This window comes from Pseudophryne corroboree, chromosome 2, assembly GCF_028390025.1.
Source record: "Pseudophryne corroboree isolate aPseCor3 chromosome 2, aPseCor3.hap2, whole genome shotgun sequence".
NCBI classification, from domain to species: Eukaryota; Metazoa; Chordata; class Amphibia; order Anura; family Myobatrachidae; genus Pseudophryne; species Pseudophryne corroboree.
Genome location: NC_086445.1, coordinates 959,012,073 through 959,029,248, shown reverse-complemented (window position 1 = coordinate 959,029,248; position 17,176 = coordinate 959,012,073). Strand labels below are relative to the sequence as shown.

Below are 17,176 nucleotides of genomic sequence, written 5' to 3'. Positions count from 1 at the left end.
TTTCAGCGCCTCCTCAGTTTGTTGTCAGACCGCGGGATCAGATCGTAGCTCAGGGTCGGACTGTGACGTTCCCCTGTGAAACGAAGGGTAACCCTCAGCCCGCTGTCTTCTGGCAGAAGGAAGGGAGTCAGGTAAGAAGACCGATCTTATGTGACACATTATGCCTTGCACTGAGGACCATGCCACAGCTCTGTGTTTGCTTTAACATGTCGGGTGTATCAGATTTAAGACGTATAGTTCAAGGGCACACAGCAAATCAGTGGTCCACATTCATCACAGCTGGCAATAAACGAAGTGTCCATATAATATGTCACGTACCAAAGCTCTAACACATCTGATTAATACTGTTCCTGTTCCGTTTATTCAGTATAGCGGGGTTACCGCAGTGCAGATGATACAAATAATACAGCAGGGTACATGGAAGTCCAAAAATATTTTATATACCAAAATAGAATGTCATTGTGGTTTTATTATTACTGTATCTTCATATAATTATCCATGGCCAGAGACATCGCAACTGCAGCACACGGGGCCTGATTCAGAGCCACACTCAAATCTCATGAATGCCGACATTCATGTAGTTGAGCGAAGTTCCTAAAAAAGGGTGTGACATAGAAGATCTACCGTTACTAGATTAACACCATACGGCCATCAAGCTTTGGGTCGGAAGGGTCAAAGGATGGACAAGATCAAGAGGCCGACAGGTGAAAGGTAGGCAGTACAATAGGTTGACAGGGTCAAAAAGTCAATATTGAAATAGTTCATACATAAAAAAGGTCAACAGAATTTTTTTTTTTGTGTGTCATTTTGTTTGTTCCATAACCTGTGACCTCAATTAGTGGTGATGTAGACCCCCACGGGCTCGCTTAGCTCGCCATGCTTCAAGCAAGGTGCCTCGCTCTGCTACCACTGCGCTTGCCACAGGTTGCTGTTCCCAATCGTAGTCTACGTGACCAAGCAAAAGCTGAAAAATATGTGGAAAACCTTTAAAAACATGCGTCGACCATATGTGTGTGTCGACAATTGCCATGTCAACCCTTTAAACCTGGCGACCTTTTGTACCTGTCGGCCTTTCAAGTTGTTTACCTTTTACCTGTCGACCTTTTGACCCTGTCAACCTAATGCCTGTCGACCATATGATGTCGACCTATTGAAGTCTATCTAGACAGTGTCTATCCATAGTCCGGATTCCTGTAAAAACTCCTACAGCGCACACGCTACACAAAGTGTACGCACAAGGGCCCTCATTCCGAGTTGTTCGCTCGGTATTTTTCATCGCATCGCAATGAAAATCCGCTTAGTACGCATGCGCAATGTTCGCACTGCGACTGCGCCAAGTAACTTTGCTATGTAGAAAGTAATTTTACTCACGGCTTTTTCATCGCTCCGGCGATCGTAATGTGATTGACAGGAAATGGGTGTTACTGGGCGGAAACACGGCGTTTCAGGGGCGTGTGGCTGAAAACGCTACCGTTTCCGGAAAAAACGCAGGAGTGGCCGGAGAAACGGTGGGAGTGCCTGGGCGAACGCTGGGTGTGTTTGTGACGTCAACCAGGAACGACAAGCACTGAACTGATCGCACAGGCAGAGTAAGTCTGAAGCTACTCTGAAACTGCTAAGTAGTTAGTAATCGCAATATTGCGAATACATCTGTCGCAATTTTAAGAAGCTAAGATTCACTCCCAGTAGGCGGCGGCTTAGCGTGTGTAACTCTGCTAAATTCGCCTTGCGACCGATCAACTCGGAATGAGGGCCAAAGTGTGCTGTTAGGAGATTGCACAGTATGAGAAATGTTGTAGAAAAGGGATAGGCGTTTGTTGGGCGGTGACTGGGAGGTGGCTAGACATGCACACAAGGCCAGACCATTTAGTGGGAGTGTCATGGGAGTGATGCAGGCTTGTCAGTGGAACGCACAGCCAGAGGAGGCATAGGAGCCCATTGTCAGATAGAGAAACTGCACCGATGGTGGCATCTAAGCATGCGCCAATTGGTATTACTGCCCGTACATACACGGAAGATGGCATCTCAGAACTTGTCCCTTCGGCTGCATGGATGTACAGTACACGAGGGAAGTAGTTTGTAGCAGCATTTGCATAAACACACAGACAGGAAACCGCCAGTAGATGCTGCCGTGTGCGCAGGCCCTGAATGTCATAGTCACCTAAATCTAATCCCGGTAACAAATCCTCAAGGTTGCACAGATGCATCATCACTGGATGCTGTCACTGGGAATTGAACCCAGGTTACCTGCTTGTCCGTGTTGCTTTTACAATGGAAACTATATTTGGAATACTGTATACAAATTTGGCCACTCACTTTTTTTTATAGATCGCTTAGTATATTGTATAATCCAGTGACGTGCGGTGCGGTGGGGTGAGGCAGGTGAGGCAGAGCCTTTCCTGTCATACTTACGTTTATACCAGAGTTTTGACTAAATAAAATATATGAAAAATACTGATAATTTGTTTGAAATATCTTCTTTGCATTATTCTAATAATGTTTAAAGACCAAACTCTTGAGTAAAAACTCTATGGCAGGTGAGGCAGTGCCTCACCTGTGTATCCTTTCCACACATCTCTAATCAAAACTCACCAGATTTCCAGGAGTTTATACTGCTGCACCTGTGTATAATGCCCAGATGTACCCTTTGGCTCATATATTGCGTGTAAATCTGGCTCTGGGGTTAGCCAGTGCCTCCTGAGCAATTTAGCTCACTGCACGTCCCTGGATCCTACTACATAAATGTGGCCAGCCTAGTTTATGAGTGCTAAAATCTTATACTGTAAGAAGGTTTTTCCATAATATGAAGCATCACTTGTGTGACCTGAGGTCTAGTAGCCAGAGCCCACAAATAAAGAACATAGGGCCTAATTCAGACCTGATCGTAGCAGCAAATTTGTTAGCAGATGGGCAAAACGATGGGGATCATTCCGACCTGATCGTAGCTGTGCTAAATTTAGCACAGCTACGATCACTGACACAGACATGCGGGGGGACGCCCAGCACAGGGCTAGTCCGCCCCGCATGTCAGGCCCCCCCCCTGCACAAGTACAAAAGCATCGCACAGCGGTGATGCTTTTGTACTTTAAGAGTAACTCTCAGGCAACCCAGCTCCGGCGGCTGGCCGGGATATACTCGTCGCTGCTGCTGCGGTTACGTCACGCAGCTGCTGCGGCCTGCCCCCCGCACGGTCCGGCCATGCCTACGTTGGCCGGACCGCGCCCACAAAAACGGCGGTCAAACACCGCCGTGCCACCCTTTCCCGCCCAGCGACCGCCTCTGCCTGTCAATCAAGCAGAGACGATCGCTAGGCAACGACAGCCGTCGGCTGTCAGCCATGCACTGGCGCACTGTGGCGCAGGCGCAGTTCTGACCTGATTGCTGCGCTGCGATAAACTGCAGCGAGCGATCAGGTCAGAATGACTTCCCATGTGCACTGCAGGGGGGGGGGGGGGCAGATATAACATGTGCAGAGAGAGTTAGATTTTTGTGGGATGTGTTCAAATTGCAATCTAAATTGCAGTGTAGAAATAAAGCAGCCAGTATTTACCCTGCACAGAAACAAGATAACCCACTCTCTCTGCACATGGTACATCTGAAACACCTGCACTGCACATAGGGGGTGATTCCGAGTTGTTCGCTCGTTAGCTGCTTTTAGTAGTATTGCACTCGCTAAGCCTACGCCTACTGGGAGTGTATCTTAGCATAGCAGATTTGCTAACGAAGGGTTCGCTAATTTTCTCGTAACGATTACCCCGCAGTTTCTGAGTAGCTCCAGACTTACTCTGCCAGTGCGACGAGCTCAGTCCTTTTCGTTCCTGGTTTGACGTTACAAACACATCCAGCGTTCGCCCAGCCACTCCCCCGTTTCTGCAGACACTCCTGCGTTTTCAACTAGCACGCCTGCGTTTTTCCGCACACTCCCATAAAACGGCCAGTTTCCGAACAGAAACACCCACTTCCTGGCAATCACACTACGATCAGCAGAGCGATAAAAAAACTTTGTTACGCCGTGAGTAAAATACCAAACTTTTGTGCTAATTTACTTGGCGCAGGCGCGCTGCGTACAATGCGCATGCGCAGTTTGCGACTAATCGCTCTGTAGCGAACAAAAATAACGAGCGAACAACTCGGAATCACCCCCATAGTTTTGCCCATCTGCTAACAAATTTCCTGCTACGATCAGGTCTGAATTAGGCCCAGAGACAATTATCCATTCAAAGCAAACAAAACGTGGGTAATAGTTCTTGATATAAGGTGCGTAATTTATCACACATTCCCAAAAAAAAAAAACCTCCGAGTAGCGTTTGGGGCATTAGATCTTTTGTCAAGGTCTAGGAAATCAATGAAACATTGTTGATTGTCATAGATTAATAATCTGCTCCTGCAGGCCATGTAATGGCTCTGGGGTCGTCTGGAATGAATAACAGTGGTTAAAACAAAGGAAAAGCTAGAGCAGAATGTAGAACACAATGAAATGGTTTAGCTGCTCTGAATTAGATGCTCCATAGTAAAACTATAGTGGTGTCCCATCATTTGATAGAGAATAAATAAAAATCAAGGATAGCTTCATAAATATGGTTATATAATGATGTTTGGTGCCATCGCTATCTACTGGATATTATGTGAAGACCTTGGGGTGATTTACAATGAAAGTGCAAGTGGCCAGTAACCCATATCAGTCAATCAGACAGATATTGAAGGTTTCCAGAGGAAATCGATAGGTTTTGTCATCCAGCATGTTGGTAAATACAGCTGGAAGGTGGCTGCTACTGGCATGTGAGTAACGTCAGCTTCTACCCACATTTGGTTACTCAGAAGGTTCTCACACACCCAGTCTTATCGGTCCTACACATTAGGCGATTCCACGGAAAGATATGAACGATCTTGTTCATTAATAAACAAGATATCGTTCATATCTTTCAGTGTGTAGGCACCAACAATGAACGATGCGCGGTCCCGCGCTCATTCATCATTGGTACTGGGTCACTTATACAGGTACATGCAGGCCAATATGGACAATCTCGTCCACATTAGCATGCAGGGTTATGGGGCTGGGTGACGGGGGGTGTGAAGAAACTTGACTCCCCCCATCACTCCCCCCCGCCGCCGGGTCGCAGGCCCTGTGCACGCTAGTAATGTAGATTTGTTGCTTCTTATCATTTTAGCGGAGTGAATAATATGTAAGTGTTGAGAAGATGGTCCCTGGTGCACTAATAGGGGCTATTGGGTGCGCCTGGAGTAGAGGCGTAGCTTTGTGTCACTTGGTGGCTTTCTGTGTGTGCCACTCTCCTCCCTGGACGGAGCCCCCTGTTAGTGTTGGCATTCAGAGCATAAGCTCAACATGCACCGCCCCACACTACACTACCTGCCTAGAGCAAAGGTGTGTTGCTTATCTCCCTTGTACATATAGGGCCAGATGCATCATCGCTTGGAAAGTGATAAAATGGAGAGTGAAAAAGTATCAGCCAATCAGCTCCTAACTGACATTTTTCAAACACAGCCTGTGACATGGCAGGAGCTGATTGGCTGCCACTTTTTCTGTATCCATTTTATCACTCTCCAAGCAATGATGCATCTTTCTAGCTCATAGTATTTAGGTGTTTAGAAGCATGGTGCCAAAGAGGTCAGCATTGCTGGCTTTCAGCACTGGGACTTTGACTTCAAATGTGAAATATGCAGCAGAGTTTGTACCTCTTTTGCTGCTTGGATTTCCATCGACAACCTAAGGACTCAAGTGACTTTGGCTTAAGGTGGACATACCTGATTGTAGCAGGAAATTTGTTAGCAGTTGGGCAAGACCATGGTGGTCATTCCGAGTTGTTTGCTCGTTGCCGATTTTCGCTATGCTGCATTTTGTCGCTAAATGCGCATGCGCATGGTACGCAGAGCGCATGCGCTAAGTTATTTAACACAAAACTTAGTAGATTTGCTGTGGATTCTGCGGTGCTTTTCAGTCGCACTGCTGATCGGTGAATGATTGACAGGAAAGGGGTGTTTCTGGGTGGTAACTGAGCATTTTCCGGGAGTGTGCTAATAAACGCAGGCGTGTCAGGCAAAAACGCGGGAGTGTCTGAAGAAACGGGGGAGTGGCTGGCCGAACGCAGGGCGTGTTTGTGACATCAAACCAGGAACTAAACGGACTGAGCTGATCGCAATCTAGGAGTAGGTCTGGAGCTACTCAGAAACTGCAAAGAATTATTTAGTAGCAATTCTGCTAATCTTTCGTTCACTATTCTGCTAAGCTAAAATACACTCCCAGAGGGCGGCGGCCTAGCGTGTGCAATGCTGCTAAAAGCAGCTAGCGAGTGAACAACTCGGAATGAGGGCCCATGTGGGGGGAGAAGATATAACATGTGCAGAGAGAGTTAGATTTGGGTGGGTTATATTGTTTCTGTGCAGGGTAAATACTGGCTGCTTTATTTTTACACTGCAATTTAGATTTCGGTTTCAACACATCCCACCCAAATCTAACTCTCTCTGCACATGTTACATCTGCCCCCCCTGCAGTGCACATGGTTTTGCCCAACTGCTAACAAATTTCCTGATACAATCATGTCTGAATTACCCCCATAGTGTGTTGTAGGGAAGTTTGTAATCTGCACTGGGACGGGACCTGAGTAAAACTGATCTGATGGTATTGATGTGGTTAATATGCTGAAGCTACGTCAATAATGGATAATATCAGGGCCAGATTAACAATGTGGCGGATGGAGCTCCAGCTCCAGGCCTCTACATAAAAATAGCCCCATCATCATGACAGTATGACGATGACCAGCCACCAGCCGTATTTTTACATATTTAGGTATAAATTAAGGCAGATAGTGCAGGGGGGTGTACGTGCCCACATGGCACTGGCCACACCCACACTTCATTGGAAATCCTCCCACAGCACTGGCCACACCCACACAGCATTGGTCACAGCTCCTCCGCTTCTCACAATAGGCCCCGGCCCATGTGTCCCTTAATCCCAGCCTGGATAATATAAATAAGTCTATCACAGCTGATTAACTGCTATTGGTTACTACACATTTGCACGCCTTAGGAAGAGATGCTGGAGACCTTGGTTCAAATCCCACTGTCAGCTCAGTGTAATTATGGACAAGACATTTTGTCTGTCTGTGTCCCAGGCACTAAATAGTAAACTGACTGAGCAAGGGAAGTGTACCTGATCAATTCTGTGTACAACGCTGGGTGATACTAAGTAAGCAGTAATATATGGGGCCTAATTCAGACCTGATCGCTGTGCTGTAAATTACACTGTCCTGCAATCAGATAGCTGCTGCCCAGGGGAGTGAAAATTTGCCCCGTGCAAGTGTGCGATGGCATGTGTACGCTGTGCGAAAATTCCTCTCAGTCAGTGGACAGCTGCAGAACTGCTCACATCACACTCACCATCGAAAGTTTTCCCATTCTGTGCAGTGTGTGCAGTATGGGGGTCATTCCGAGTTGTTCGCTCGCAAGCTGCTTTTAGCAGCATTGCACACGCTAAGCCGCCGCCTACTGGGAGTGAATCTTAGCTTATCAAAATTGCGAACGAAAGATTAGCAGAATTGCGATTACACACCTCTTAGCAGTTTCTGAGTAGCTCCAGACTTACTCGGCATCTGCGATCAGTTCAGTGCTTGTCGTTCCTGGTTTGACGTCACAAACACACCCAGCGTTCGCCCAGCCACTCCCCCGTTTCTCCAGCCACTCCCGCATTTTCCCAGAAACGGCAGCGTTTTTTCACACACACCCATAAAACGGCCAGTTTCCGCCCAGAAACACCCACTTCCTGTCAATCACATTACGATCACCAGAACGAAGAAAAAACCTCGTAATGCCGTGAGTAAAAAACCTAACTGCATAGCAAATTTACTTGGCGCAGTCGCACTGCGGACATTGCGCATGCGCATTAGCGACTAATCGCTCCGTTGCGAGAAAAAAATAACGAGCGAACAACTCGGAATGACCCCCCATGTGCGTAGCTCAATACTTACTCCTACAGTACGATGAGAATAGGCTGATCGGGGCCGGAGCTGACGTCACACACCCGCCCTGGAAACGCTTGGGTGCGCCTGCCTTTTTCCATACACTCCCAGAAAACCTCCAGTTACCACTCACAAACGTCCTCTTCCTGTCAATCACCTTGCAAACGTCCGTGTGATCGAAATTTTCGCACCATCCTGTCGCTGCTTGGTGGCCTTGCCTGCGCATTGTGATGCATATACATGCGCAGTAGTTCGATAATCGCCCGCTGTGCGAAAACGCACAGCAGCGATCTGGCCTGAATCGGGACCATCGTTTTTGCTAAAATTTAGCACAATTAAGTTTCACTTTGTAGAAGTGCATATTCCCAACGTTACAATCTACGAGTTCCACTTTGGCATCGCCATCTAACACAATCCAATTCTACATTACTGTATGTCAGTACATTTGTATTTCACAGAATTTATAGCTTAAGACTAGAGCAGAGACAATGACATTAAATTTATTGGTTGCGTCAGAATAAGAAATACTTGAGGTCAAATTCTGCAAGCGAAACATTTTGAGGCCTAATGTCAGAAAACGCTTTGCTTAAACGTCACTGTATAGGTTCTAAAAACTGAAGCAACTCTTCTAGTGTCTGTAATTTTCCTTCATCCAGTATGGACTTCAGCACATACATAGGGAGAGATTTATCAGAGCTTGGAGAGAGATTTAGGGGCATATGCAATAACTGTCGGAAGCCGCTGTCTTGTCAAAAAGACTTCAGCTTCCGACAGATTTCGATCGGAAGGGGTTCCGACCTATTCAAAATAGCTGCCGATCCGCGTGCTTCTGTCGGAAATGGGGCCAAATCCGACAGGTTTTGGCCCCCTTTCCGACAAACTCAATCTAACTTAAAAACAAGTTGGATTGAGGTGAGGAGATGGGGAGCGGTGCGGTAGGCTACGGGGATGAGAGGTACCTTGCCTGGCCGTCCCCCGGCCAGGCACCTCTCTCTGTGCAGCGCCTCCCCCCACCGCAGACATCACTCTCCTCAGGCGCTGGCAGCTCCCCCCGCTGCCCGCCACCGTCACCTCATGCACGCCGCCGTCACCTACCCCCGCCAGCCGCCGCTGTCTGCTCTCCCCGCCGCTGCTGTCAGCTCCGACTGCGGCAGAACACGGCAGTACAGCACCCCGGCAGAACAGCACCCCGGGTACGGCCAAATCCGACAGTCGGATTTGGCCGACCATTGAATAGGGGTTGTCGGATCCATTCCGACAAATGCATGTCGGAATGGATCCGACTTTTATTGAATATACCCCAAAGTGGAGAAAGATAAAATACCAACCAATCATTTTCCTAACACTGTCTGTAAAATGACAGTTAGGAGCTGATTGGCTGGCACTTTATCTATCTCCACTTTATCTCTCTCCAAGCTTTGATAAATCTACCCCATAATTCTGAGCAATGGGTTGATATTCCCAGTGGGTTCCATGATTTTTAATTAATAATAGACAATTAAATCACTGTCATGACAACAATCTATGCAGAGTCGGCTTGAATTTAGTAACATGCTAATGTCTATGTTAAGTGGTTCTGAAGTGGAACATGTGAATCTTTTAAAGTGGACATCCAATGCTTCATTAGAAAGAAAGAGTCTACAATTAACGCAACACTTTATTTGGAGGATTAAAGTCATTTAGTTTAATTGAATAATGTTAATACACAATTTATACACTAGCAATGGTCTTATTTGAAAGTAGGGCATTTTAAGGTGTAATTGTATTAATTAGATGCTTTTGCCTTCATGTTGAAACATTGTTTCTTCAATTAATTACAAGGTTGCTGTTTTAATTACATGAATCCCATAGGGGAAAAATGTGTTTTCTACAATGTAAACACAGAACAGTTCTATATATGCACAGTCATTTATGTGATCTTTGGGGGTAATTCCAAGTTGATCGCAGAAGGAATTTTTTTAGCAGTTGGGCAAAACCATGTGCACTGCAGGGGGGCAGATATAACATGTGCAGAGAGAGTTAGATTTGGGTGGGTTATTTTGTTTCTATGCAGGGTAAATACTGGCTGCTTTATTTTTAAACTGCAAATTAGATTGGAGATTGAACACACCACACCCAAATCTATCTCTCTCTACACATGTTAAATCCGTCTCCCCTGCAGTGCACATGGTTTTGTCCAATTGCTACCAAAATTCCTGCTGCGATCAACTTTTAATTACCCCCTTTGTCTGTATTTCATTGCTTTCATTTTTACACAGCATTTTATGGAAAAATTATATTCGTTAGGTTATATCTGTGAATATAACATGTTATCGCATGGCAATTACTTAATTACTCAAAAGTACAGTTGTTTAATTGGATGAAGATTGAATTAATGGTATGCGGTCATTACACCGCTCGTCGGGATCCCGGCTGTCACAATACCAATGCCGGGATCCTGACTGGGGCACCATACTGGCGAAGTAGGTGATTCCCCCTCTATGGGTGTCCACGACACCCATAGAGGGAGAATAGAACCAGTGGCGAACGTAACTCGCCACCGCGCTCACATCGTGGCAAGCGCAGCGAGCCCACAAGGGGCTTCATTGCGCTCGCCCCCCTGCCAGCATTCCACAGTCTGGATGCAAATGTCGGTATACTGACCTTCGGCATCCCGTGCGGCGGGATCTCATGCCGATCCCGAATTAATATGTACATCTTTCTCTTATAAGGCTAACAACAATATGGAATTGACCTTGTGGTTTATTTAGTGTTTTTCAGGTGCTGCTCTTAACTGTGTACTACTGTATGTATAATTTCACAGACAGATGCGATAGATAGATAGATAGATAGATAGATAGATAGATAGATAGATAGATAGATAGACAGATAGATGATAGATAGATAGATACTAGATAGATATTTACTAGATAGATAGATATATAGATAGATACTAGTTTTCTATACATTACAAAAAGATAGATACTAGAGAGATAGCTATATACTAGTTAAATAAATATAGATAGATAGATAGATAGATACTAGTTAGATATAAATTATTTAATAGATAGAGATAGATAGATAGATATTACTAGATAGATACATATATACTAAATAGATAGCTAGATAGATAGATACTAGTTAGCTATAAATTATTTAATAGCTATAGATAGATAGATAGATAGATAGATAGATAGATATTACTAGATAGATAGATAGATAGATAGATAGATAGATAGATAGATAGATAGATACTAGTTATATAAATATAGATCATTAGATAGATAGATAGATAGATAGATAGATAGATAGATAGATAGATAGATAGATAGATAGATAGATAGATAGATACTAGTTATATAGATATAGATTATTCAATAGATAAAGGGATGGATAGATACAAGTTAGATATAGATGATTCAATAGATAGATAGATAGATAGATAGATAGATAGATAGATAGATACTAGTTATATATACATTATTTTATAGATAGAGATAGATAGATAGATAGATAGATAGATATTACTAGATAGCTACATATATACTAAACAGATAGATAGATAGATAGATAGATAGATAGATAGATAGATAGATAGATAGATAGATAGATAGATAGATAGATAGAGAGAGAGAGATAGATAGATAGATAGATAGATAGATAGATAGATAGATAGATAGATAGATAGATAGGTAGATAGGTAGATAGATAGATAGATACTAGTAATATAGATATAGATTATTCAATAGATAAAGAGATGGATAGATACAAGTTAGATATAGATTATTCAATAGATAGATAGATAGATAGATAGATAGATAGATAGATAGATAGATACTAGTTATATAGATATAGATTATTCAATAGATAAAGAGATGGATAGATACAAGTTAGATATAGATTATTCAATAGATAGATAGATAGATAGATAGATAGATAGATAGATAGATAGATAGATAGATAGATAGATACTAGTTATATTAATATAGATCATTAGATAGATAGATAGATAGATAGATAGATAGATAGATAGATAGATAGATAGATAGATAGATAGATAGATAGATAGATAGATATTACTAGATAGCTTAATATATACTAAACAGATAGATAGATAGATAGATAGATAGATAGATAGATAGATAGATAGATAGATAGATAGATACTAGTAATATAGATATAGATTATTCAATAGATAAAGAGATGGATAGATACAAGTTAGATATAGATTATTCAATAGATAGATAGATAGATAGATAGATAGATAGATAGATAGATAGATAGATAGTGTGTTTTGATACAAAGCATTTTTCTCTAGAAATGAAACAAGAGCTATAAGCTATAGTATTGACTTACATCCAAATAAACATATGTTTCATTTTAGGAAAGCCATTATACTGTAGTGCAGCAGTTGCTGATAAATGTCTCACAAGTGATTGCTTTCATGCAAATATGTGTTTATAGTTTTTTGCATTAAGTTCATTTATATTGTCTCATAATGTTTATATATATTTCTCTGTTTTTTCTCTTTATTATTTTCAACAGAATCTGCTTTTCCCAAATCAGCCGCAACAACCAAGCAGTAGATATTCAGTGTCTCCAACTGGAGACTTAACCATTGCCAACATTCAGCGTTCAGATGCCGGCTACTACATTTGCCAGGCTCTGACGGTAGCTGGGAGCATATTGGCAAAGGCCCAGCTGGAAGTGACTGACGGTGAGTGTTCATGGTCGCTGTCAGCCTGTGAGCCGCTGTGACCTGAAAGAAAGAGAAAATGCTTATTGAGTGCCACTTGCCTAGTCTTGCCATCACTGCTGGAAATTTTATGGTGACTGCACATTATATACAAAACAGATTAAACTGTGTCGGCGGAGTGTCCCTTAACATTTGGGGTCTTGTTTCTATAATTAATGTCAATGTGCTGTTCCAACATTGCCATTCTAGTTTATATAAAAGATGCTTATTATTTATTATGTCATTGGATACTTGCAAAAGGCCCTGTGATGTTAAACAAATTCTTGTAAAACACTGTGGTGTAAAACATGTGATGGATATATGTACACCCTTTATAAAACATTTTCCTCCATTCTAAAGTATGTCTTGATGAACCTGGACAAATGTAGTACCCCTTGCAGCCTGTAGGGGTGCTATATATTACCACATAACAAACACAGCCCTGCTCCACAGACAGTTATTGCACTCGTTTCCCTATAGTCTGTCAGAGTCACATATGGCTGGATTCAGAGGTAGGAGCAAATAAAAAAAGGGGCAGTTTAGAGAATGGGAGTGTTTATAATAGAACATGGGGGGTGGGGGAGCACACCGCACAGCCTACACCCATTCAAGATACTTACCTCTCAGTGTAAGAACAAATGCTGTCCATTATTTGTTCGCTACACGCAAAAACAACCAGCTTTTTCCCTGCATACAAAATAAATAAAAAAATTAATTAATAAATACATACATTTGCACCCCTTGCATTGCAACATAGTGTCTTCCAGGAGCAAATTGCTCCTTGTTTGCTTTTTTAAATTTGCACCAGGCCTAATGCAGTTTCCTAACCTATGATTATTGATTTGTTACCCCCGGTCCACTAACATAGGTCTACAGAGTACAGCATGTGGCCATTAATGTCTTTGTGCAACTTGACTATACCACGGCTGCACATGTGCCGACTGCGGCTGGCATTATCCATCGGGACTCCGCTACTGACGTACGCCACTGATGATAACATTAGATAACCATTGCCATCGGACCATTGGTGATAAACCCTAGTTTATAAGTGAGGCGAGGGGAGTTTGGAGTCCTGGTGCTTTGGGAGTGCTGGATATGTCTTACTACCCCAGGATAATGTTGGAATGTATGCTGTCTTTCATGAGATATCCACAAAGGAACTATGTGCATGACAGATGTTAGGTCTTTGATAAATACACCTGGCTCTGCCACCTTCACTAACATATATAATTTTCTTCCTTTTACTGTCATGTGTCTTCTCTATGAATAGTCCAATTGTTACAACCTAGTTCAAATATCGGCCAGGTGTCATCCCATATGCATCAAATATTTAACTTTATTTAATTTACTCTTGGGGAGAAATAGACTTTACAGTACATAAAAGCTAACACACATAAGCATATACACATAAACATACACCATTAAGAATACACACATCAACATACACCAATAAGCATACACACATAAACATAAACCAATAAACATACACAAATAAACATACACCAATAAGTATATACACATAAACATACACCAATAAGTATACACACATAAACATACACCAATAAGTATATACACATAAACATACACCAATAAGTATACACGCATAAACATACACCAATAAGCATACACAAATAAACATATACACATCAAGAAACATACACCAATAAGAATACACACATCAATATACACCAATAAGCATACACACATAAACATACACCAATAAGCATACACACATAAACATACACCAATAAGTATATACACATCAACATACACCAATAAGTATACACACATAAACATACACCAATAAGCATACACAAATAAACATACACACATAAACATACACCAATAAGCATACACAAATAAACATATACACATAAACAAACATACACCAATAAGAATACACACCAATAAGCATACACACATAAACATACACCAATAAGCATACACACATAAACATACACCAATAAGCATATACAAATAAACATACACACATAAACATAGACCAATAAGCATACACAAATAAACATAGAGTACACCAATAAGCATACACAAATGAACCTAGGAATGTACAAGACTGATGTCCATATACAGTACATGGGTAACTGGGTGTAATAATGACGTGTAATTTGAATTTAATTTTTGAGAAACATTTCTTTGCCATGAGAATAACCCATATTACATTAGTTTCTTGTTTTTTTTTATTTTTTATTTACAATTGTTTCACAATTAGACTACATTTCCAAGCGGCTCCATCTAGATCAGAGAAAGAATGTATCATGCAGTACGGAAAGAGAATTACATTGTTAATGTTTGTCAGTAGATCCTTTAATTGCTTCTGAATTTAGCCTCGATCTTTATTTTCCATCTGACAAAATGATGCATTTTGTGCAATTGAAATTACCGTACACATTAAAAGGTTTTCTCAATTAATGGCAAGGCAATATTTTTCAATATCTGTCGGTGGCACGAAGGTGACTGGGGGGCAGGAGCTGTGATTGGAACAAACGCTAGAGATAAACATTGGCTCCCAAACCATTGAGCTGTTAATAGTTGCACCTGCTGGTACACTGTAGATTTACTGCTAAGAACAAGCTGGGTTCAAGGATACCAGTGATGAGAAATTCTTTGTGTGGAAAGTAAGAGACTGCAGTCTATTTGTAACAGTACAAAAAATTGACTGGCATTCAGCAGAGGTTACAGCCGTTTGAAGAGCTGTGTGATTTTCATATTACATTGTAAATGTCAGGGGGAAATAATTATATGTCTTTTTTTCATGCTTCCTTTAACTTTTAAACTACTCAGAAAGCAGAAAGATTACATTTACTGTAATTACCTGCAGTGATATTTGCATAAATATTCATAGTTCGGAGATAATGTGTTTTGTTTTTCTTCTTATTTATTTTTTTATTTACTTTTGTCTTTTTTTTTTTTTTTTTTGGTCTCTGTTTGTTGTTTAAGCTGCAGCAAAGGTCTGCGTGTCCATCTGGTCAGGGCTAAATGACTGTTCATAAGTAAGATTATTCGACACACCATACAACAGAAATCTTATCTTGCCTCTGCTTTAATCTACACCAATATGGAGTGCCTCTGCTCTTGTCTCCAGAATTGTATTTGACCTATGTGTTCTAGGTCCAGCCCAAGTCCATCTCATAGTTAATCAGCAAACACCCCAGCATTTACATGTCATATGCTATTGGGATTTATGGCAGGATTTGCCTAGTTTGGTTAGCCTTATCCATAACGACAGTGCTGTTCATAGGTCCGCCACCTATATTCCCACTTTGAATATTGGTTTACATTTGATCACACCCCATATCAGCTAAAGTAATGCCATGGCAACCATCAAGACTTTTTTTTTTTAATCCACACTGGCCCTATGAGCTGCATTTACAGTACCTCTTTGTGATATACCGATAGTCAGCGACCAGTTATATACATTCTAATATTTCGTACAGATATAACATTAATCCAGTAACATTACTGAAAATGTAGCTTATCAATTTCATTCACTGCACTAATAAGCAGTGACATCACTGATAATGCAGATTTTACTAGTATCCTGTGACATCACTGACCATACAAAGTTATCATTTTACTAGTATCCTGTGACATCACTGACCATACAAGCTTATTATTTTACTAGTATCCTGTGACATCACTGACCATACAAGCTTATTATTTTACTAGGATCATGTGACATCACTGACCATATAAGCTTATTAGTTTACTAGTATCCCATGATGTCACTGACCATACAAGGTTATCATTTTACTAGTATCCCATGACATCACTGACCATATAAGCTTAGCATTTTACTAGTATCCCATGACATTACTTACCATACAAGATTATAATTTTACTAGCATTATGTGACATCACTAACCATACAAGCTTATTAGTTTACTAGTATCCCATGATGTTACTGACCATACAAGATTATCATTTTACTAGTATCCTCTGACATCACTGACCATACAAGCTTATCATTTTACTAGTATCCTGTGACATCACTGACCATAAGTTTATCATTTTATTAGTATCCCGTGACATCACTGTCCATGCAAGCTTATCATTTTACTAGTATCTTGTGACATCACTGACTTTGCAAGCTTATCATTTTACTAGTATCCTGTGACATCACTAACCATACAAGCTTATTATTTTACTAGTATCCTGTGACATCACTGACCATACAAGCTTATCATTTTACTAGTATCCTGTGACATCACTGACCATACAAGCTTGTCATTTTACTAGTATCCTTTGACATCACTGACCATACAAGCTTATCATTATACTAGTATCCTGTGACATCACTGACCATACAAGCTTATCATTTTACTAGTATCCTGTGACATCACTGACCATACAAGCTTATCATTTTACTAGTATCCTGTGACATCACTGACCATACAAGCTTATTATTTTTTCTAGTATCCCATGACATCACTGACCATACAAGCTTATCATTTTACTAGTATCCTCTGAC

The 17,176-nt window shown here is 41.5% G+C and overlaps 1 protein-coding gene across 14 annotated transcripts in view; it reads left to right on the top strand.

Annotated features, from left to right (window-relative positions):
* ROBO2 (roundabout guidance receptor 2) overlaps positions 1-17,176 on the top strand; it is a 1,589,073-nt gene that overhangs the window by 1,399,597 nt on the left and 172,300 nt on the right. For all 14 annotated transcript variants that reach the window (XM_063956330.1, XM_063956325.1, XM_063956332.1 and 11 more), the window contains 2 exons: positions 7-131; positions 12,498-12,669. In XM_063956330.1, the coding sequence (XP_063812400.1) occupies positions 7-131; positions 12,498-12,669 (297 nt within the window). The remainder of the gene's footprint in view (positions 1-6; positions 132-12,497; positions 12,670-17,176) is intronic.